Source organism: Cuculus canorus, chromosome 1 (assembly GCF_017976375.1).
Source record: "Cuculus canorus isolate bCucCan1 chromosome 1, bCucCan1.pri, whole genome shotgun sequence".
In the NCBI taxonomy this organism is placed as follows: domain Eukaryota; kingdom Metazoa; phylum Chordata; class Aves; order Cuculiformes; family Cuculidae; genus Cuculus; species Cuculus canorus.
The window spans coordinates 195,059,550-195,084,975 of NC_071401.1; the positions used below are offsets into that span (position 1 = coordinate 195,059,550).

General features: G+C 35.8%; 1 protein-coding gene across 1 annotated transcript in view; it reads left to right on the top strand.

Moving 5' to 3' along the window:
* FBXL13 (F-box and leucine rich repeat protein 13) overlaps nucleotides 1-25,426 on the top strand; it is a 75,358-nt gene that overhangs the window by 42,029 nt on the left and 7,903 nt on the right. Inside the window, 8 exon segments of the mRNA XM_054068468.1 lie at nucleotides 4,053-4,151; nucleotides 4,782-4,899; nucleotides 5,062-5,225; nucleotides 7,987-8,105; nucleotides 9,265-9,304; nucleotides 9,306-9,396; nucleotides 16,812-16,886; nucleotides 22,103-22,242. Of these exon segments, the coding sequence (XP_053924443.1) occupies nucleotides 4,053-4,151; nucleotides 4,782-4,899; nucleotides 5,062-5,225; nucleotides 7,987-8,105; nucleotides 9,265-9,304; nucleotides 9,306-9,396; nucleotides 16,812-16,886; nucleotides 22,103-22,242 (846 nt within the window).

The following is a 25,426-nucleotide window of genomic DNA, read 5'->3' on the forward strand; positions in this document are numbered from 1 at the left end:
AAAAAAAACAATTTGAAGTGAAAAAAATTTTAAACAAATTGTACAGGGTTACTATTAGCTGCTTCAGTACAATTGGTTTTGACTTGCATGGAGAAAAACACTAAATTGCTGCTATCTGTGGTATCAAATATCTATATTAAGCAAACAGTGTTTTTCCAGACAAAGAGTTGGAAAGTCCTTTAGACTGCAATTAACATTATGCAATCATTACTGAATTCCAGAAAGAGATTTGCTGCTTCTGTCCCTCGACATTGTTGAGTTTGATCTGATTAACTAATCTATCCTTTTGAGAATGGGAATTTCACTTAATTTTAGTTGTACTTTTATGTAAAAAAAAAAATACTGTAGAATTTTGTAGAAAAATACTTTGATTTATCTATATAAACTTTGGAGAGGGAGAGAAGTCTCCATGTGTGATTCAGACTTTTTCAGGTCTGATCTGTCTGGGATATTTCTTGGTCTTTGTCTGCTTCTCAGACACCCCAGGTTTCGTAGCTGTCTAACAGACACCTCAGTTATATTCCTAGTTTCAGTGGAGTAAACAAAGACTTTAGCATTTGTAGTCTATATTTTAAAACATCATCAGTACTATTGGCGCTTTCTTGACTTAGCATTTCTTACCTATTTCCCTGATTTTAAAGTTCTCTCAGTTGCAATTCCTCTTCTACAATTATAAGAACGACCTGTAAGCCCAGCTTACTTAAATGGCTAATATTGGCAAAGTCTGGAGTGTAAAGCTAGGCTCTTGAGTCCCCATTCAGGGCTTTCTCAGGGATATTTTAAAAATCTTGGCCAAAGCAACAAGTGGTGTAATGTAACCAAGATATGTCATTTAATTGCATTTTCATCCGAGGGATCTTGTGTTCCTACTCTCTGTAGCTGTGATTGCCAACCTAGGTAGGTACTCGTAACAATTAACAATGTGTTCATGTTAAAAAAGAACTCCAAGGACAATTGGCAGCAGGACCCACTAAGCCCCATAGCTTCCCTTGATTAACAGTCACACAAGTCAGTCATATTTTGTTACAATCGATGCATGCATTTGAACCGACTCTTACCAAATCTCTTCAGTGTGAACAGTTAGCACAACTGAATATGTCATGTTCTTCTCTATCTCACCTTTTGAGTGATGGTTCCTTGGGAGTAGTGTTATTCCTTCTCATTAGAGCAAATCTATTCAGCAGTTTCGAGGGGAAATCCTACCTGTCATAATAGCTAAAGTATACTTGAACTGCTTAACAAACTGTGGCAGATTGTTTAGAGGAGTGAAAACCTCAGTCTTCTTTTGAAAAAGCATCATATTCAGATTGCAACGGACAGTGTAATTGCCATGTGTTACAACAAACTGTATGATGTAACATACCCTCTCTTCTCTTGGGAATGGTTTGCTCTTTGTAGTATATGGACCAAGAACAAGACTCAGTAACAAGAAGTTAACCTGTCACAGTGAAATTGCTGGAGGGTGATTTGTTTCACTTTAACATAGCACATTTAATAAAACTTGCTGATACAGGCTGTAGAAATGGGCTGCCTTCCATTGCTGCTCTGCTTGATGGGCAATGGTGGATAGACCTGTAGCAGGGTTAGGTTAACTCATACTTGAATTAATTGGTCATGCCATATTAAAGCAATTAGTGCTTCTTGCCCAGCAGAGAATGGGGATTTCCCAGTACTCCCCTCAAACAGCTGGCTGTGTGATGTTTGCAATTTAAGCTAATCCCTTTTGACTTGGGCTGAGAAAGCTGGAAGTAAGTTTGCATTGTCCTACATCACATATACCAGTAGAGAGTACAAAATCATAGAACCTGGAAAAATGAATTTCATACCCTGTCCTGAGAACTAGCACCCATCTTTCCATGCTGGCATTTTGCCTTCTGGTGATCACTACCAGTGGAAAAGAAGAATGACTTTGCCTAGTAGATTGCTTTGCAATCATTTGGCATGGGCAAATCCAACCTACTCGTGCTGATGGGTGATGTCTGCAGTACTATCTGCAGATCCTCAGTGACATGTTACTCATATCAACCACATTCCCAAAGTCGTGGTGTCCTTTTGTCCATCAGACCAGTCTCAGTTGGAGGGGTGTGAACAGTCTGGAGTGCATCAACAGGCTCTACATGCTTTGCGCAGTTTGTGGTTACAAGATGGTTGTCTTTCTGTGCAATGCTTTTCTGCAGCATTCCCTCCTGACTCCGAAGATTTTACTCTTTTTACTTCTTCAGCTCTCTCTTACAATATATCTGTTTTCAGGGGAGCCTGATCCAGGATTACCCAGCTGCACCATATCAGACCTGACCTTGAGCACATGCAACTGCTAGGGGGTAGTTGATGGAATTTATATCACTGTACATTACCTGTAAAATATTTCCTACCGTTATTTTGATGATAGAATTTTCACTCTGTCATTTTGGAGGCAGTTACAGCCCACTGTGGGAAAAACATTCATACTATGCTTGTCTTGAGCTTAAAACACATTTGGATTATTTGCATCCACAGCGCCAACAGTACCAGTATGTGTCATGAGCCACACCATACTCTGACAGCACATGAGACCTGCACAAACACTTTATGCCTAAGACCACATTTGACGGAGAGGTAGGCAGTTCCCCTCTAGTGCTGACACCCTCTTGTACAAGAAAGTGCAAAGAGTGCCACAATCCCTTATGAAGAAGAGACAAGACATATAACATCAAAATGCTGAAAACAATTTATGAAGAACTCCGGCCTGATAATAAAGAGGAAGCCAACCTGGCCTTAAGTTAAAAGATGGGGCATCGTGCTAGAAAAGAAGACAGTCGGTCTTGGTGGTAACTTAAAGTCAGTTCATGAAAAAAAACCTCACACACTAAAAGAACTCAAACATTAAGCTGGTAAATAGAAGAGTCAGAAACCCAATGTGTTAACCCTCTCACTCAATGCTAGAGGGGAAGGAAAGCAAGATTGACCCTTGTTTCCACTCAAAAGTAGCTACAGGGAGCAGTCAGATGTGCTACAAAGACTGGAGGCTGCAAGTGCAAGAACTAGAGGCATCTTCTGGTACAGTGCTACCATACTGAGGTGTGATGGGTGATTAGCTGCTGCTTCTGGCTTGCTTTTCTGTGGCTACCTCCTGTCTGCTAATGGTTTTATACCACCACTCCCCTTAAGCAATGTAACAAAGCAAATCAGGCTTCTGCAGCAAGCTGGAGAGGTAGCGCACAGCAAAAATCCCTCCAAGTATACTTTATTTTCAAAGTTTCCTCCTTTGGATTCTTGTCTCTGCAGGCCTTATTTGGTACCCAGGAGAACATGCCAGACTGCTATTATTTGTGGATATTTTGCAAACAGATTTCTGGTGCAGAGCACGACTGTAGTCTGAGCTGCACAAGATCATTATTATACACCTCTGAAACACATGGAATATTGATATCTCCACATGCAAATATAAGGGTGGACTATTTCACAGGAAAGAATGGTTCACATCCACATTGCCTGCAGAAAATGGAGCTAAAAGGAAACTGTCCTTTACACAGGATTTATATGTCAAAGGAACTACTTTGTATGCCCAAGAGTGAGCTGACATCTATTGAATTTGGGCAGCTGAAGAACTGGCTTCTTGGAGTCACTGCCTAAGCGACTCCCTGGAGTGATACAGGAAATAAACTGAATTGACAGATCCATCTGTGATCCATCCGTCCGTTCATACTTTCACTGAGTATTGCTCTGTTACAGTATGCAGAGTTGGTGATGTGGTCCTACAGGAAGGATTCTGTAAACAAGCTCTATGTTCACCATGTTCACATAGTGTTCACTGTAGAAGTTGTTGTACCTTACCCTTGCTTGCCTAGTAGACACATTTTTGGAGCAGATCTTGGATTTGGGTTATGTTGTTAAGATTTCCGGATCATATGTATACCTCATGCGTCTGGTTTTCTTTTAATGGGATTAATGCATTGCTGGGTTTAGTGGGCATCTAGGTACCTATGATTTTAAAATATTGAACAGATCCGAAGCCCTTCCAGTATTGTTCTTGTTAGGCTTGCTAAGACATAAATATTTTATTTCTTACTTAGATTTCAGTCCATGGTTTCAGAAATATTGCCAATGGCTGCAGTAGGATTCAAGATTTGCTAATGAACAAAATGCCAGCTCTTACAGATGGACGTACTCAAGTAAGAAATTGAAAATAAAACTGTACTTTGAGGAATTTTCTGATGTTGGAATGTGATTATCCTCTCAACTGACTTTAAAGAAAGTTATGCAGAGACAATTTAAGAGGAAAATATTTCTCCTAAAACACTTTTTAAACTATTGTCTAGTTATAGTTTATAAATCTTGGTCACTTGCCGTCACTTTCAGAAAATTTTAGTTGTCTTCTTTGCTACATAAGTATGGCTGTATTATGATTTTCCAGTTAATAAATGAGAGGTTTCCAGTTTTTTTTCTGTGTTGAATCAAATATAATGTACAGGAACAGCATTCTGCTACTGATTTTGCCCATCAAAAAAGAAGTTTCAAGCTTCTGCAAAAGTGATTGTAAGCTAGATCACTGTCTTGGGTGCCAACCATGCTTCATGTCTCCAGTTATTCACTCCATTTCCTTGTGTTCCCAAACATAATAAACATATGGAGTATTTCAGTTCTTTATATGCCACTCACTGTCTTGAAGTTACAATTAAAATGGATTATAACTATTTGTTTGAAATTGTGACATTTCATCTCATATGCAGAATATTTGCTGAAGTTTGCTACATGACATCTTAAGTATGTGAATATTTTATTTAATCTTTTTCTCTTTGAAGGGTCTGGTTGAAAAATGGCAGCAGATAATCTCCGTTGTCTTTCTTAACTCTCCACATCTTTCTGATACAACTTCCAAAGAGCTTGCTGGATGCAAACTTGTCAAGGTCAGCATTGAAGGTTAGTGTAATAATTCACAAAATTATTAGGATGATGTATTCTTAAAATTGATACAGATATCTTGAAATAAATAAGAATATTTCAGCTGATTTCAGTGGGTGCTTGTATTGGGCCCTTAACGTGTGTCAGATGTGTAACTTACATCTTTATATATTTCAACAGGGAGTAACCAAATTACTGATTGAAGTTTAAAGTTGATGAGTAAATGCTGCCCATACATCAGGCACATTCATACGGCTGATTGCCAGAAGATTACAGATGCTGGTCTTAAGATGATTTCACCATTGAAGAATATTCTTGTACTGAATGTAGCAGACTACATAAGGTACTCTATTACATCCAGAGTTCTGCAAACCATTGTAAAGGAATTTTCATGGAGTTAATAATACTGGTAATAAGTCTTGTTCACACATTTTTAAAAAATATTTTGTACAAGTAGTTTTTTGTTCCTGTATGATCTTTTCAAAAATCCATTAATTATTACTATAGTTCAAGCAAAAAATCATCTGTAGATGTAATATTACTAGATGGCCATGGCATATTTTAGTGCTGGATTGTGGCTATGAAGAAGATGAAAATGACAACCAAAGACAATTCTGGTGCCACAACTCTATTAACATTTGGATACTGTTTATTTTTTCAAGTATTAATATTAATATATTTCTTTATAAACTATCTGGCATAAGATAGAAATAAAACTGTCTATTTTTTACAGTTACCAAGGCAATGTTGTAATTTGTGGTGTAGAGGAAGGATATATTTTATATGAAGACTATTTTCCACTTCAACTGTGACATCTATGAGTAGAAACAAAGACAAATGAAAGGGCTTCCAAAGCTGCATGCTTGTTCCCTGTTTTTTTGGAGTCAAGGGTGGGAAGGAACAGGGAACGCAAAACCTCCAATCAACAGACCTATAAAATAATACAAAGAAACTAGGATTGTTCCTTATCTTCAGATTTCTGATGTCATGTGAAGTTTTAGGGAATTCTGCCGTAATGTGTAACTAAAGTATTTTTGCGCCTGTCAATGCTGTATAAAAATTTGATAACATTGTGTGTAGATGAGCTGAGAAGTGCTGGGGTAATACCATGACATCATTTTGGTGGTTTAACAGGGCAGATGGGACAGCTGCCTGCATTTTCTGGTTTAACATTTAGAAGGCTGGATTTTCCAATCTGTTAGCCAAATCTTGGGCTGAGCGTGTTTGCACGTCTCTACTGCTGAAAAATCACTAAAATACCTTAACAAAACTTTTTAAACAGTTGTAAAGCTGTTGTAAAGCTCTGTACTTGCCTCATTTCTTTTGCAGATACTTGTAGAAAAGTTTCTGCATTAACAATGTTATAGATCGTAACACATTGAATCTTTGTGAAGAGTTCTCTCATGAGAGATGAAATTGCAAAAAGGGAATTGTTACTATTTTTGTTTCCTTTATTTGGACAGTGCGTTGCGATAAAAGTTGTAATCACATTGTGACTAAGAAACATTTAGGAACTTCTTATAGAAATCAATGGATGCTGGTGGTAGAAACTTAAGAACAGAGTTTGAAATGTTTGGTCATCTTGGTGCTCTTAATCAGTTTCCTTTTTTTAGTTGACATTTTATCTTAAACTAAGAGTCTGCATTCTTCTGACATAGTCGTGTGGATTTTTTTTTTTTTTTGAGAAAGGAAAGGGGTGGAAACAGCAAATCTAACAATTAAGAATTCTTAATTATAGGAAGTATTTGACTACATGTGAAAAATGAAGAAAGAAAGGTAACAAATCATGATTATTAGAATTAAGAAATAATAGATATGTGTGTAAAAATGTCTAAAAATGGACACAGGGAATGCGGTGGCTCATAGCCTTAACCCATTTTCCCAGTTTGTTATCTTCACATATGATAAAGCAGTGTGTGGACTGCCTTATTATAGAATTGATCAGCTAACTGATCAACATTTAATGTTTACAGCACAACTATTTCAAGCTATAATGTCACTTTTCAGCCCTAAACTCACTGTGGTTACAGAATATGTGTATTTTCTTTTTAGGTTCAGTTGACTGTATTGCCAGGCCCTGCATTCCCCACAGGCTTTATGCAAGTTGATTTTTCTGAAAGTATATGTCTTAAATTTATCTATCGTAAATGAAAAACAACTGCATAGTGAAATAACACCAAAACTACCACAGTTGTTGAATTATTGCCGAGTGATTACTCTATGAATTGTAGCTTGTGGTCACACAATGAGGCTCTGCTCAGGTTATGTTTTTGTTAGTAGTGCATCTGCATCTACAACTTTAGGACTTGCAGTGATTCTTTGTGCTGCAAAAAAACTGTACAAGCCAAGATATGATACTATCCTGCAGAATTCTGGGATTAGGTTCCTATTCATAAGGGAGCATGGAATAAATACTGGGAAAGCATTGAAAAGCTAAATGTACAAGTGACGTTATCATACCAGAGATATTAACTGTACTGAAACACCTAAATTGTATTAACTCTCTAACCCTCTCAATTTGGCTGAAAGATTTTCTATCTATCTACTTAATTTTTATAACCTTTGTGTGTATTATGAGTTAGCAATTCATGTGAGACATACAACTGACTAAGTGAAACAGTTTGAGGAAGAGGTTAGGTTCACTCTTCATGCATGTGTACGGAACAGCTACTACATACATATACTATCTCTGACTTTTGCTTCTGTGACAGAAGATCATTTTGCCTTTAATTATTTCAGTTCTTTAAATTAAACCAAATCTTACTCTGAAATGTTTAAACAGGTTCTGATACTTCCTAGATGTGTTTCCCAAGCTCTCTTTTGGGGTGCTATCACATCTGAGTGTTGGAACTAATGGAAGTTCTCATTATCTCTAACAGACTTTTTTTTTCAGAAAGTTCTGTTTTTCAGCAGTTCCACAGAGCAACATCTTGCTATTGAGCCATTAATTATTCTGATTCCTTTTTAGGTTCAAAAAGCTATTGAAAAAATACCATTATTAATGTCTGCTTACCTACAATGTAGACTGCTGTATGTAAATTGTTTATTGACTTGTATGGAGTAGAAAAATACATATTAAAATATTGCCTACGCTTCTCTTTTCATATCAGTGATGAAGGTGTAAGGCAACTTGTACAAAGTCCTTCAGGAACCAAGCTGAGAGAGATGAATTTGATTAATTGTAATGGTGTCACCAATTATTCCATCACAGAAATAGCACAAAGGTGCCATAGTCCAGTAAAATATTTTTCTCGTGTGGTTAGACATTCAGTACTTTTCTAATGTTAAAGTTCTTGATATGTTAATAAATGAGTAAAATAATACTGCAAATTATATGGAGAAAATTGTACTAGGTAAATGACCAATGCCTTTATTAATCTCTTAAAAAATGACTCGTATAAAGGTGAACTCATCAACATAAATGTGGAAACCTGTGAAGTCTTAATTTTAGGGAGAAAAAAATAGTGTTTAGGTGATGGTTGTTATTGACAAAACTGCATTAAAAGATTAGTGTGTCTAAATCACATTTTTTTGTGAACTAAATAAATCCTTATGTCTGCACAAACAAAAAGCACTCTGTTGCTAAACCTCTTCAACTCCAGTTCCTCAGAGGGAGTAGTGGTATTGGCAATCAAAAGATAATTTTTAAATCTCTAGAGAAGATCGGAGTCAGTTTTTCCACTCCTTACTAGATCTCTCAGGAGGCCTCTGTTTATGCTTAGTAACAGCAGTTGTGAATAATTGTAGCATCCTTTGTAGTAAGCTAGGGAATGTGTTCTCTGGTCTAATGGTGTAGTGTTACTCCCAAGGCTCTGAGCACAGATGCACTGCTTGAGGAGTAGATTTCTTAGATATTCTGGTTTGATTATGGGAAGATACAGTTTATGGTGCTTACTTTGCAGTAAAACCCAGGTTTCCATCTTTGGTCAGCGAGTGCTGATTTGCATAACCTCCAATGTCCTCACTTGCTGTGTAACAATATTTGCATAGTGATAGTTGGGGTGTGGGTACAGCCACGGGGTCCTCAATTCTGTCATTGCAGTGAACTTTGAAGTTCCTGTGCAAGATAAGAGATTTGGAGATGGGAAATGTTAAGCATCGAACTAATTAAAAAAGTATTTTAATATAGTAGAAGTCATTGATTTCTATATTTTGATTTAATTTGATTGCTGTTCATGGTTAGGAATATTTGTGATGTTTATGCATTATGAGTGGAATCCTTGGAAGTGCCTATGTAAGCTAGGTATCAAAAGTCTGGAATGCTTGTTTTCATAGGTCCCCTGAAAAAAACTTAGCAAGTATTATTAAAAAAATGTACTTGCTATACTACATTTCTATAACAAACATGGAAAGCTAAAATTTCTGTTTTCTTTTTACATTTAGATGTCATGAATCAACTTACCTAAATCTTTGCTACTGTGAAAAATATGACTGATGTTGGAATTGAAACCTTGGGAAATATGTTGTCACTTATCTCCACTGATATCTCTGGAGTCAGCATTTCAGATACAGTACAGATATGATTAAAGAGCAAAGAATGTGTTTACTATTTATCTCGGCTTTCTGAAAAAAATGCTATAAAAATCCATTCACTTAAAAACCTGCATGGATATGAAGCAGTAGAGTTGCAGCGTTATTAAATGTATTTTAGAGACAAGTGTAGTGCAGCATTAGCCCATGTGTAGGCAGTAACCAATAAAAGATAAATCTTAAGTTGGACGATTTTAAAATTTGAAAGAGAGAAACAGAAAAGCATCAGAAAGAGGAGGTTTGGCTGCTGTGAAGCTGATTTTAAAAGAATGTTTCTTAAGCAGAAATTTTGCTCCAGGGTGATTAGGCCTGAGGAAAACTGAAGGTTGGTATTTTTCACTTTTAAATTTGTAAAAATTACGTTTTCCATTAACTAGATTTTATGATGAAAAATCCTGAATATTAACTCCAGCAGAGCCCCTGCTCTACACTGTGGTCTAGAAAATAATTGCTAGTGAAAGGATTACTAGCAAGGTATGTTCAATGTGTCAAGCTGGTAAGACTCTGGAAGGCAAAATAACGCATGTGGGAGCCAGGTTAAACATCGCAGGCTTCCACATTCAATGTTCTTGGCAAGCCCAGCCTTGCGCACAGGGTTCAGAGCCAGTTCTGCTGTTTCTTTTACTTTTAGGGCAAAGTCTTTTCACTGAATACAGGAATCTAGGAGAAACCTTGTGAAGAAAACATGCCATAGAGGCTATTTGCTCAGTCACCATTCAAACAGAATTCTGACCAAGAACTTCTTTAGTTGGCTTTAACACAGAGTTCATGCAAAAGCAATTAAAATATACAAATGTAAGTAAAGTGCCTATATCTTTTATGGAGGCCTGAAAATAAAAAGCAAAATTAAGCTAAAGAAAGAGGGCTGGGAAATCCAAGACTTCATTTAATAAGATTATTTTAAATATAATAAAATTATATCTGAATGAAATTTATAATGCCTTGAATTACAGTCCCACAATATTTCAGCACAAATGTGTTCCTTCTCCTCGCTTCCTGCTGCTCGTCTTTTGAAATGCTGCATCGCTTCTTACTCTAGTTTTCTCATAGCACAACCCATGACCTTGGCAATAAGCCAAGTTCTTTTGCTTACACTCTTTTTCTAAGGTTTCAGTTGCCTCCCTCCCTCAAGACAGATAAATTAACCCAGAAACCGACCATTTATAATTTTTGTAATTTCCAATCTGATAGTACTGGCTACAAAGCTGTTACAGATTTTACTGTTAGCTGTGTTGTAAGTGTGTAACATTCACACATGTATAAATGTGTAACGAACACATTTTCTGATCTTAAAAAATAATCTGATAAAAGAAAATCTAGCAGTCTGCTTTGCAACAAGCTACTATTTGTATCCATTGACTTTATATTCAGTTTATTAGCATATAGGTGAAGTTGGAGTAAGATATCATTTAGTTTAGACTTTGTAAGATCTGTGGTCAAATTGTATTGAAAATGTAGCAGAGAACAGAATGCTTTATGTGCAGTAATCCACACCATTATGCTGTTCTGATAAAAAGAAATTCTAAGGCTCGTGTGCTTTCCTGTAGTCCGTGCAGCAGATTTCTGTTGCTATTTGGTGTGAAACATGTCAAATGTGCAACATAGATTTATACTAAACAGGAGAACTTTACTTTGTAGTTTTTCAGATGACAGCAGAATCATTCTCCCCATCAAAGCACAGCCAATTTACTCAATGAGGATGGCATATACTTAAGGAAATGATAGAGAAGAAAATATAGTAGATTCAGATTTTCTTGCACATTGTTCCTCATATGAGTGATTTAAATGTTACTCAAAATAGAAGATTTTTCCACTGTTAGTGCCTTTCTCTGTAGTTTCTCTGGTGCCGAATAGGTTAAAGGTTCCTGTTCCAATCTGTCTTTCAATCAAGGAATGTGTTACATTTGGAAGAAATATATTTACTCTTAGAATTTTTTTGATGAGAACTTGTGAATAAAATAAAAATATTTACAGTATCCTGTAGAATCACAGGCATTAAAATACACAGTATTAATGAGAAATATAGCACTTATCTCTCTTCCATGTTCAGAGAGGTTTATTATCCTTGTGCTAAGTCTGCTTGTCCACAGAAAGACTGGGAATCGAATAGAAAGTATCATTGCATGTACTCAAATTTGATGTTATATAGAAAGATACTTATTTCACATAGAAAGAAAATGCTTGGGCAGACCTCTAAACCTGGAATAAGGCAAGTCATTCATCACATCTTTAAGGCTGTATGGATGCTTATTTGTCTTGCCAAGTAAAAAACAAAGACTACTCATTAACAAAACCAAATACCATCCAATGAAGAGGATATCAATTTTATGGACATAAGAGACTGGTGGCATACCAAAGAAGTTATTGTACTTCTCTCATTAGGGCTTTGACTGTGTTACTCTTACTCACATAAAACACATAACATTAAATAAAATAAAACAAAACACAGTTACATTTAAAGTATTAATTTATTCACTTAATTATTTTAGCATTCATCATTCTACATTTTAGAAAATATTGCTATCTTTGTTGAAAATTTATTTTTAAAAAATAAATCAACACACATTTTTAAGTCTCTCTTCTAATAGTGGAAAGGACATTTGTTCTGGTTTTATCACTCCTGAAGTACTAGAAATTAGTTTCTTAGAGTTATAAACAACTAAAAAGAGACATAGAAATTAAAATATTTGTAACAGTGTTTCTTTTTTTTCCTTAAATGCAATGATGGTGTAAAAATGTTGAAGTCTTCGAAAAAAATACCTTTCAATTCTTTGAGAAAATTCCTTTTTTTCTTGCTAGCCTCCCAACCCTCACTGTTTCCCCTCACCTTTGGCTTTCCTAAACTCCCTGGAATATGGACCAAGGGTTTCTGAGATTTAAGTTGTGAATATTGTAAACATTTTCACGAATGCATAGGTAATACTGTAATTACAACTCATTTTAGACATCATTGTAAAGGCATATACAATATATGCAAACTGTTTAAGCTTCTTTTATGGAGCTGGAAACACTAGCATTTATGTCTAAAACCTATTTGTCTTTCTTATAAAGTCAGTCCCTATGACTCAAAGGAAAGGTTTCCATGAGTTAAGCAGTTTTAGTTAGAAGCTTTATTCACATGCTCTCCATACTTTTGTTACAATGTCTTGAACCTTTTCTGATGTCTGTATGATACAGATCTGGCAGCTTTGCTCCAGGTCTGAGAATCTGAAAGCACACAGTGATTTGCTTTTCTTGTTCCCACACAAACTGCTGATACACCTGGCTTGGAACGCTCGTCTTCTTGGGGCATGAAAAACAAAGTTTAATTATAGAAAAAAGTGTCATAAGTCAAGCAGAATTTAGATAGTGAATTATGTGCAGAGTAATAATTAGAGAGAGAAAAATAGCTTAGAACTTTAAAAAAAGTAAAATACTTAAAAATAGGAAGAACCCTAATACACTGCTGAAATCAAAGATAAAAAAGGAATATCAAGCATGCAAAGAAATATTCTTCACTTTCTTCCACAATGACTGTCATGCGTGAAATTCTCTCTTACAGTAATCTAAGGCCCCATTCTCTCTTCTGGCTGAAGTGCCTCCTGAAGAATAATCTGGGGCATGCAGTCAGCTAATCAGTCACAGATTTTTTGCGTGCTATGTGCAAGTTACTCTTTTGAAGTTGAGGATAATATGTAATCATTGGGAACTCTGGAGTAGTGGTTGTATAGATGTATAAACAGTTAGCTCAACTTTCTTTTCTTATGCGTTTGTGCTTAATGATCTTCAGAACCTGTCTGGTCCTCAAAGCTGGGCTTCAACATAAGTATTTACTAATATTTTAATAAGTTTCTAAATAAGGAAAACAGAACCAACCTCAAAATGGCATTTTGGCTTCCCACAGTTATCTAGAGTAATTTCTTTGCAGTCTTGGTGAGATTTGAATATATGGTGATTTGAATCTGTAGCCCAGCTCCATATTTTGGTCTGTTAGAACATTGCACCAGTGGGACTGAGGAAGAGATTTGTCAAGGTTAAGAAAAAAATATTATCAGGGCTAAATAGATATAACAGGCATGAATTAGTTGCATTTGATTTCCAAAGCAAAGGATGAAACAAGTCACATGCATTCCCAAGGCAGGGAAAACTAAATATTAAAATACATTACCATGGGCTCCTAATGCAGATATTAGCAATGCAGTTTGCTTGGGAGAAGAGAGAAAGAGAATTTGACCTGGAGGCTTAGCAACTTAATTCTGCCTAGAAATAGCAAATACTAACAGAGAGAGTCATTACAATCAATGCCAGATGTGCAAACACCTTCAGTCCCAAAGCAAGTCGGTAGGAATCAAAGGTACTTCGCAATGTTGAAAATGGGACTCGCTGTTTTTACAGGCCATTTTGTTACAATGGAAGAACTGTTGTGTGAACTTAGTGTCAAGAAATGCTAGCAAACACATTTTGTAAATTATGATCTGGTCTAATGGCAAATGATGTTAGGCACAGAAATTAAATTTTATGACATTTATTATTCACAGTCATACAGGGGGATTTCTGCACTGTGACAGAAAATTGTCTCTACAGTTCCTGTGAAATGGTCTGACCCACCTTTATATCAGCTCGGGTACTGGAAAGAGTATAGCTACACTTGCTTAGGAACTTACCATTTTCCAAAATTTTTCTGCTGTCTGAAACTGAACTTTGTTCTGCCACAGATGTGTTGTTATTAGCAAAATGATATTGCATGATAGGAGTTAATTCTCCTCTAGCGAATGATCCATGAAACTGGTGCCTGACTGTGGCTGATCTGCAGAAATCTGATAATTTTAGAGGATAAACTGAGTAATTTCATATTAAATGTCTTGGAAATGGAAGTTGGGAGATTCCTCTTAAGAGCTGTCTTCTGAGATTGGTGTCACTTTGAGGTCAATCTCTCTGGTTTGGGATATGGACAGGAAGTAACATCTGTAGATCTGTGGAACATAAAGATATGTTACAGATGCTGAACTTTATGGTTATAGAAAGATATGTGAACTGAAATCTCAGAAGTTGAAAATAATGTAGCACATGTTTATCGTTAGTGAGAGATGGTACATTCATTACAGCCTGCAGTTGAAAGGCAGAGACTTGCAGCTTGTGAATGTAAATAATAAAGAGTTGTTCTTTCAAAGCCTCAGATGACTTTCGTCTCTAGCAAGAGACCATCAGCAGCTGGTACAGTAGACAACCAATATCTTATCCACAAAAACCTTGGTGAAATAGTAATAAATGATGTTCTGCAAATGTTTGTAGGCCTCACGTAATAAAGGAAATGGAGCAGAACAAACATAAAAACTGCTCAAAATAAACAGCTGTTGGAGAAGAATAAGAAGCTTCTTTTAAAGTTGTTTTCTAAATGCAAATGGTAATACACATGCTGTAAAAGAGATGCAGGACAGAGTCTTCCCTTTTTCCATGGCAAGAGAAGATTGCTCCAAGATAGATGCGTTGATTTCTTTATGTTAATGGAGAAATATGCTTTTGGAAACACATAGAGTGGGTGATGCTGATTTGTATGCTGCACGGTATCTGTTTTGCAAGCATCTATTTCCAGGGCTTCCAATGATAGATAGCTCTGACCATATCTTTAAAAAATGTCTGGAGGCTTAGGACAGAAGATAAAAGTCTCTAGAAATAGGTCAATATCCTGGATGGGGATCCCTGATGTTATTTATCACGGAATACTACTGGATAAATCAGGAAATGTAATAAAAGTAGTGATAATTGGCTCCTTTTTATACAAAAATAATAGTTAAAAATTTCATATATACTAGACTTCCTGCACAGAGCTTGTTTGAAGAGGTTTATTTTTGGAAATGTAAAAGTTTCATTGCTTTTCTATGTAATAGACAGTTCTTTATGACATTCCTTATCTTCCATGTCTTCATTCTGTTCCTTCTCATATCTGGAATTATTAATGAAACACCTCAAAGGAGAATTTGATTTTCATTGAAAAAAAATCAGTTGTTCCGTGATTAATGTCACTCTAGTCATGTAAAATTATTACGAATTAACTTTGAAGTCATAGCAGCATTAGTTACCACATAGCAGAAAAATCTAATATTCTTTAGTATTGCATTATCAAGTACATTAAAGTGGTAACATTTTTAAATAATGAAAAATGCAAAAAGTAATTATATACATAAGGTCACACCTATGGTTATCAGTCTCTGCTGTAAGGAATTCAAGTTCTGACATAAACCCATTTGGGGTTTAAACACATAAATGTTATTTTGTCTTGAAGAGGAGTGCTCCGGTCAACACAAATCTGAAACCTGTACATTTTCATGAAGTTGTTGAAAGTAATGGTCACCACATAACTGTATCTGCTGGGAGAAATGCAAATTTCTTTATTTTCAGAAGTAGCCAGGACTGGAAAACTCTTTCATTGCTCCACTTTTTGGGGTTTATTCAGCCCATGAGATTTCAGGAATTTGCAAAATTTGAACTCCAGCCGCACTCTTCCAGCATTACAGTGTCCACATCTGGATTCCAGACACTTTTTACATGCACTTATTTTTTCAAGACGATAGTTCCTCTCCATGCAGTGCTGTTCACTGCTTAATTGTACGTAATTTATTAGCCATATGGAGTAAAGTGGTAACTTTGTTTTTCAGTAAAGTTTATTGATATGAAGCACAGAGATATTCTGCTGTGGCTATCAAAGGACAGTTTACAAAATCAACATTTAATTCATCTTCAGATTCGATAATTCAGGATCAGAACATAGTCCTGTTTCCTGGTGTAGAATTAGTATAAGTCACAAAGCATCTTTGGATCCATCTGCACTTTTAAAATAGGAACTTATCAAAGTTTTGACCTCCCTGTTTTCTCAAATGTGGGGTGCGTTCATGCACGTATGAGTGTGATTGCACCATTCCAAATGTTATTTTTACCATAACTGCAGCCATAAAGCCCTTACTGGTAAGCAAATCATAAATGCAGCAATTTTAAGATATTAATTAGTTGTAGCAAATAGTATTTTGTTCTTCCAACAGAAAAAAAACTTGTAAGAAGTTCTTTCAAAGCCCAGTTATTGAGATCTGTAAATGTATTTTACTTTATGAGAGTCCTGGTTTGTGTCCTGTGGAACTATTTCACACCATGCTACTTTTCTTCAGTTTGTTTCTTCCTGAACAGGTAGGAAAATCTAGGTTTTTGCTTTCTTCATCAAATTATTTCTGCAAAGAATGTATCCTTGTACATACTTCAAGCAAAGATCAGAGGATAAATTATATACATTCTGCTGAAAAGAATGCCTTAAAAGGTGCTGTAATTCTTAGATAGAAGCTTTAATATGCAGACATTGACTATTATTGCCCATTTTAACATATTAAATGTAGTTACATATAATTACATGTATTGATTTTTAAGATTTATTTTTCTGGAATGTGGCCACCATGGAAAAATAAAGGAACTTTCAGTATCAGAATGCAAAAACATCACTGATTCTGAGATTCAGATATAAATTCACCTCTTTTCTTGGTATTTCCTGGAAGCCTCTACATTTCTTCAAATTAACCAAGTCCCAACAGTGATCTTATTTTATTCTCTACATCATCTTTCATTCTACATTACATCATTCTACACTCTCACTCTCACAAACAATCCATTCTCCCCTTTCATTCCTGTCCATTGTTTTTCAATTCCTTCCATGAATTTTAATGTCTTGATTTCTGCTCTCTACTTGACCCTGAAATTCATTTCACAGGAGCCTTTATTTCTACTGAATTGTACTGTGCAAATAGCAGTCTAAATTGCTGGTGCTATTATTTATTTATTGCTCCACAAATCCTTCAGCAATTTCTATCAAAAGTATACTTTCCCCATTGCTGGTGTGGGCTTTCAGGTGTTGCTTTCTGCTTCCTTAGTCAATCATTTGCTGGATACTGTATTTAAGTGAGTTAACATGTCTGGCTCCAAGGAACAGTTGAATTTTTTTTAGTCTGTTACACTTGGTTCCTCATGTGCTGCTGATATATTGTTACATGTAATTATCTCTTAATGACACAAAAATATGCCTCAATATAACTCTAAAGATGTATTTCTTACCGGTTTCAATGATATGATCACTATGGTTAAAAATAACAAATTATATTTCAATAAGAAATGCATGTGCATCTTCTCCATATTGAATAGGTGTCTTAGCCGTTTTACAGGAAAAATAACCCAAATTGCACTGTGTCATTATTTGAATAAAAACTCCTACAAAAACATCGAATCCATAATATATTCATAGCTAATGAGGAAACTAATCTGCTAGAAAATGGACTAAAGGTATTTTAAGCTACATGTCTGAAATACTGACTACTTCTTCTAAAGATCTCATCACGCTCACAGTAAGACATCTATTGAATGGCACTTCATGAACATGAACTTTATTTTTCCCATAGTTTTCCTTTTTAGAAATATTACTTCATACAGTGGTTTTGGAATTAAAATTTTGGTTCTGGATAATATAAAATTAGATATTGTTCTTAATATTAAAAGATTATGTTAAATCATGTATTGTTTAGTGTTCTGATCTTGGACTTAACCTATCAACTGAGAAATCTCCCAAGGTCAATAATCTTTATAAAGTAATCAGACAAGAAATTAATTAATTTGATGATAAGTTATGAAGTTACGGTGAGAAAATACTTTCTTTTTTGAATAATAAGCAATTATCATAGAAATATTAATACCAAAACAGTATTTGAATTTTATTTTACAATGCTTATACCTTTTTTTTTGTATTTCTGATTTACTGACTCTTGCTTTTCTTAATGGAAGTCACCGATGAGGCTTACTATCCAAATTCTTATTAGACTTACACTATCATCACAGCAGTAAATACACACAAAATTCTGATTTATTAGTACTCATTGTCATGCTTTGGTAAAATTAGTTATTTGGTGTTACTGTAATTCTTCTCATAGGTAAAGTATTGCACCGGAAAATGGAAAAGATTGAGAGACCGTGACCGGGATGATCAGACATATGGTACAGTCTCCATAAAAGGAACAGATAAGTAAACAAAGAACCTGTGATCTGGAAAGGAGGTGGCTGGGGAAATATGACTGAGCTCTGCTCAATTGCAAGTGGTATGAAAAGGGTGGATAGGAGTCAATTTCTTGCTGTTGCTTCTATACATAATCTAGTGGGCATGAAATGAACTTAGTTTGAAAGCTCAGAATGGAGAAAAGGAGATGATGTTTTCCAAAATGTATAGTTAAACTATGAAATTCCGTATAACAGGTTGCCTGAAGTTTGCGTAAATCCTTATGGAGATTAGACACATTCAATGTGATTGCATAGATTTACTGCTTTGTGTTTCAGAACACTGTAAGAAATCATAGAATCGCAGATCAAAGAATGGTTTGGGTTGAAAGGGACCTTAAAGATCATCCAGTTCCCAACCCCCTGCCATGGGCAGGGACTCCTCCCACCAGATCAGGCTGCTCAAGGTCCCATCCAACCTGGCCTTGAACACCTCCAGGGATGGGGTAGCCACAGCTTCTCTGGGCAACCTGTGCCAGTACCTCAGCACCCTGATCGTGAAGAATTTCTTCCTAATGTCTAGTCTAAGTCTTCCCTGCTCTAGTTTATAGCCATTCCCCCTTGTCCTATCACTACAAGCCTTGAAATAAACACTAGCTAATAACTGTACAGCTGAAAAACAAAAACTATCCATCTTGCTAGGAGGGCGAGAAGATTAACATCCAAATAAGAGCATTTTTTTCTGCAACTGAGAATTGTTCCTAACCCTATATAACAGAAATACTTAAACCATGTTTTTTAATAGTATGCATTTCATGCCCATAAACAGTTCCAGATTGTAAAACTGCAGGTACAATGCCATCACATAATCCCAGTCTTCAGCTTCTACATTTTTTTCCATTATAAAGTGCCAACATCTATCATTTTATAGCCATATATTGTAAGAATGAGTCAGTTGCTGCTGTACCACGAGGGATGCATCTGGATTGAATCTTGTTACACAACATACACATCAAGTCATTAGGATTTTACTTCTTTGGGGATAATTCTGACTCGACTTTCATGGATGTTCTGTGTGAAGTTCCATGTTTTTAACAAAACAATGACCAAGTATGTATGTCTTGTGTGTCTCATAGAAAGTCAGTGTAACACTGGTGCTGCGCTGCTGCTGCTTTCAGAAGAGAATATTCTCTTCTACATTGTTCTGTGCTTATGCCTAAGAAGCTATTTCAGTGCCCCACTATATAAAGTAAATTAAAAAAAAAAGATTGGGAAAAAAAAGAAGTATTTACACTTTCCTTGTCTGCCATAGGAATTTGAACTTTTTGAGGAAGAAAACGTCAGCAGGGCGTACACATAGGAGTTACAGAAGCCATGTTCTCATGGATTTAGGGAGGGCAGAAGAAATACAAAGAGGTAAGGAAGTAACTTGAAATGAAATGGCAGGTCCTTTTGTGAGCTGAATCTAAGAATATTATGGAAAATTTATAGGGAGTAAACCCATTGCATACTGCATATCTTGGTTGTCCTTTGATTAGATAAAGAATATTTAAATTATGTGAAAAGAAAATGCTTATTAAGAGGGCTTTACTAGCACTGCTAATATAAACTGCTGAAAGTTATAAAATGACAAAAATAAAGTTGACTGTACTCATGTACTTGTTCCCAAGCATTATAACAGTATGTAAATTCTTACGTGATCTCATATTTTAAACATAAGATCTTTGCTCTTTCATAACTCAGATAAGCAATTAATGAGCAGCAATTTAGTATTTTATACTTTCATTGACACTTGTGTGTGTTCTCAGGTCTTCTATACACAGAATTAAAATTGTGCAAATAAGTTAGAAAATTATGTTATTTCCTCATACGGCATTCCATTCTTTGTAGTGTTTTGCAAATATTATTTATCTTGACAACCTCTTCTGTTATTTTCTTTATAGGTGTAGGACCAGGGATGAAGAGGTAAAGAGAGCAAACAAAGCTCCATTTGCTTGGATTGCAAATACAATTTTACTGCTAGTTACAAAATAATATTGAGGTAGATTTAAAGTTATAAACAAACTCAGAATCTAACTTTGAAGGACATTTTAAATATGTATGTAGACAAACTATGCCAGTAAAAACAAGATAATTGTATCTCACAGGCATTGAAATCTTGGCTTCAGCTTGTGCTACATACCCTAGCTAAGAATGTAGTGATTAAGTCATCCAATCTGAGTCCTAATTCTGAAAGGACTGCAGTTTCTCCTGCACATGGAAATAAACATTCAGTTACTGGGTTTAGAATATTTCTGTGTTGCAGGTACCAGCCTGTAAAGCTAGGACTGAAATAGGAAAGGAATAGAAGTAAATTTTTATAAATTCTGAATTGTCCACTCTAACCGATCCTGAGTTAAAGCATTCACATCTTGCTGTTTGTAAAATAAAACAAGCCCAAGCATCACTGCCTTGTGGCAGCTGCACTGACAAAGGAAAAAAAAAAAAAGATAGAGTGAGGATACAGACAAAAAGTTCTAAAATTCCAATCTATGAAGCAAGTGTCAGACTTAATAAGTTTCTTTGCATCTGTTTAGCCAAGACATATGAACATCACGCACAATCACATACTTCTTGGTCATCAAAGAGCTAACGTTTACCAGTGATGAACCATATGTTAGTGCCTATGTTCCCGTTTTATGTAAGGAAAAAAATAGCTATGTGTCTAAAGCAATAGTGTCATTACTATGGGATTTTTTTCAGAATGATAAATATGTAATATTTGTGCATAATAGGTATGTGCATTTGTGTCTTTGTGTACACCTATGTGCTATTTATCCATGTAGCCCTTAGTCTGTTTTACCTCAGGATTAGTTATTGAAAAGTTTCAAAACTCTGTGCAACCAGTAGTTTGTATTCTATCTACTACATGAGAATTCCTTTTCATAGGGGTTTCATTGCAAACAATAAATGTTCATAGCATGACAAAGTTATAACTACCCATGTCCATGAGAAGCAAAGCTTTATTTGGGATCCTCTGATGCTATTTTGCCAAAAATTTCATTCGTATGATCAAGCGTCAGAGGTGCAGCTATCAAATGTGAGATGAAAAATGCATGAACATGTTGAGTCAGTCAAGTAGTCCCTTTTGTCTTTTCAGTTGTCCCGGTAAAAGAGAACATAAAAAAGGTATTCATGTAAAAATTAAAAAAAAAAAAAGGTAGAAGGTGGAATGTCTTAATAATAGCAGTAGTAATAATAATAGCAATAATAACAATATTTTACACTTATTTATCTCTCGCCAGGTCACCAAAATGTTTTGTAAGCAGCTCTTGCAATTTCGTCTGCATTTGCAGGGGGTAGAATAACAAATGTATTTGGGGCTGGTTCTTTAAGCACAAAACTTTAGGTTCTAGTTTGTGCTCAATTTAAAGAACACAAATCCAACATCTTTTAATACATACAGTGAATCTTAAATGAATGTTAACCTGATGAAGATGGAGTATGGTATATAAGTAATGGAAAATAGCTTCTTCATGCATCTCTTTTTCTAGTGACATTCACAGCCAACAGCTAAATGACTTCACTACTAATAAAGGGTACTTATAAAACTGAAGTGTCTGAAGCGAATCAAAGAATTGGTGTAAATGTATGGTAAATTGAGAAGAATAGAGTAGGCGTGTCACCTAAGGATGATTGGCTTGTTTGTCGCTCTTTCAGGAGTTCTGCAAGGGCACAAAATACCTGGAATACTGCCATGTCTTTTGCTGCCCACAGCTGATGAATGAAACTGTGAAAGCAAAGGCATTTCACTGCTACACACTAACACCTTTCAACATAGCAGGTTGCCCAAAGGTATGTATAAGAAATGGGGCAATAGTTCTGGGAGAGCTATTGCAAAGAAGTACTTAGCATTTCGTTCAGAAATTTAACCTGCTGCCATCTCCTTCATCTTACTCACCAATTTAGAAATCAGAGCTTAAGTTCAGCTGACTTTCCATGAGATTTAAGTTCTGAGACTTGGCTATTGAGAATGTTTGGCATTCTTCTAATGGTTGCAGTTACAACCTGAAGGTGTCCATGCTGGATCAGGTATCAATTTGTCCCTCCTGTGTTTGGTGTCTAGGGAAGAGTGAAGAGAGGAGGGCTTTTAGTGATATTTCCTGTGAATACTTTCTCAGCTTCTAGTGTTTTGGGTGCTTCCAAAGGGTGTTGTCTTTGTTTTAATAACTCTTGGTATTTTCATGCCTTATTTTTTCCAACCTGGAAACCCAGGTAAAGCATAAACTGGGGCATGAGAATGTTATACCCGTGGCTTTATAAGGCAGGGCAGTGGCTACACTGAAAATATCAGTAGTGCCTAAAAGCTGATGCACCCAGACATGTAAATTCATGCTTAATTATTTTGAAAATTCTAAGCCAAAGAAACAAAGTCTTTGAAAGATAAATTTTATGAGGTTTTTTGATAACTCATACCTATAGGAGGGAGTCTTCCTTAGGTCGCTTCTGCTAGTCAGTTGAGAGAAGGGTTCCTGCGAAACATCAGCCAGCGAACTTATCATCAGTTCTTAAGAAGCAGCATCTCTCTGCTGACTCCTAGAAAAAGACTCAGAAAACTAGTCAACCAAAGGCTATTTGACTACTCCCTTAATATCCAAGTCACTGTGACGGTTTTGCTAGGAGTTCCCACTGTCATCAGTGTGTTTTGGTGAGTCCAATGTAGTGTATTGTGTTTAGTAGGCATTTGTTACCAATAAAACCATGTGCAGTCACAGCCATATGCAATTAACATCTTTCTAGGAAAGCTGCTCGACTAACTCTCCTTCAGGATGTCTAGATATCTGAAAAAAAAATTCCAGTTATTTCCAGCTATTAATCTATTCGGATTAAATTGCATCTATAGTGAAATTTAGCGCCTCTTTAAAATGTGGTCATACTGTAGCATTTTTATTTCCTATATTTTCTGTATAATTTCTTTTTGATTGAAGTCTTGCATCTCAAGAATCTTTTCTCTGTGTCAGAATGCATGTTCCTTTTTGAAATGATTGGTGTTATGAAGGCCAAATTCTTCCTCCCTGTGCTTTCTGATTTAATACCTCTGGCTTTTGTGCACTTACATATTTCTGTGATTTTAATTATTTTCTTTAATAACAAAGAGAAATACTTGCTCCATTTTGGCAATAAGCATTGAAATACAGTTTCTACCATGCTGATTTCATGTTTTGTTTTTTAAATTTTATGGAAAAAGTTGTTGTAGTATTGCTTCCATCGCTATCAAGTGGGAGTTTACTTGGAAAAGTATACTGGAAAAGTCAATCTTGAACTATCCTTTAAAATACAATTGTACTCACTGGACCAGTTTCTCTCTTTTTTCCTGCTGCCCATGTCCTGTTTCCTTTCACAACAATCCTGCAGCCATTGCTTGCTGCTGGTTTTCTCCTCTCCAACACCCATCTCCATAACCCTTGACTGTCCTTTCAGCCCTCCACAGAGCCTTCATGTAATCTTATTCACTGCAGTAACTCAACACCTTAGACTCCTGGCCAGCTAGTTGAGCTGACTAGTTAGCCAGCCTTAGATTATATGCACCCTGATCGGTTTGTCAGCTTTCCAGAAGTTCATGTTTCTCAGCCTCCAGGCCAAACCCCGCAGGCTCTCTCTTATTGCTGGCAGGCCAAGCAAGTTGCTCTGTGTTTTACGATAGCCTTTGGTTTATATCTTATGGAAACCTGCTGTATACCATTAATTATTATATACGTGGATCTCAGTCTCCTGTATCCTTTTGCTTTTTTTGAATAGATATTAAGCCATCTTTTCCCATAATAACAGTAATAAAGGCTGTGCATGAAGATCTTCCCAAAGTAGTGGAAGTCAGGCAGTTTTTTAAAGGATCTTCTCTGCCGTGCTTTCCACTAAACCCTTCAGACTAACTCAGAACAAAAGAAACACCAACAAAACCCCCTATAAAATGGGATTAGATACGTTAAGGCTGGAATTTGGGAGAGTTTCTGATTATCAGAGCAATGAATTGTAAAACAGCATCCTGGCATGGGAGATGGGGGCTAAGTATTAAGCAATGTTAAGATGGCTCTTGATAAGGGAATGAACTGTGTGTCATATTTTGTAGTTCCTTTAAATGGGAACAAGAAGTGACCTAGTAATCCCCTTCCAATGATGGTATCTTTTCTTTAAACAGTTATAAAGCCAATCTGTTAACTGCTAATAACCTACTATTTTCAGAAAAGAACATCAAGACACTTTCAAATAAACCTACACTTAAGTTTACAAGTTGTTTTCTGATTTGAATCCAGCTCGCAATTTCATAAAGTGCAATGGGTACACCTGTGCATGTTAAAACTAAATGGTGTTTCAGATCCTTTGGCAATCTCTAGCCTAAGTTGAGAGGATCCAGCTGCTAAGTAAGGAAATATTTTCCACTCAGAGACTGTTTAAAAATGGTCAGGAGATTCAAGTAAGAATGAACCATCTCCAAAGCATAGATGGTAATATGTCAGCCAGTCATATCCTCCAACATCATGTATATTAAAAAAAAATAATTAAAACAAATCATATCAAAAATCAATTTAGAAATATGTGTTTGTTAAAAATGTTTTGTCATGTGCTATTCAGGTTACTCTAAAATTAGAATAGTTTATCACTTTAATCATATTTACTGGGGCAAATGAATCGTCTTTGAACAAACCTCACCAGCTTCAGTGAAAGCACAGTGAGCTCCTCATCGCATTTCTCTACATGTAAGACAGGTGCAGGAATTTTGCAAATGCTGATACTATAGAATATTCTGCAGTGCAGTTTGAATCTTACTCAAGGAATGAGCCTGATTCAAGAACAATTCTTATTTCACAGGAAAAAAATGAAGTTGCTGTGGGAAACATATCCTACACTTGAAAAAATAGAGCAAGAATTGAAAATAAATCTCTGGTTACATGAACCAGCTATTTAAATAGAAAAGTTCTTAAGACACAGTTTGATGGACAATGAATTCCGTAATTCAGTCCTCTAAAGGCAATAGGATTGA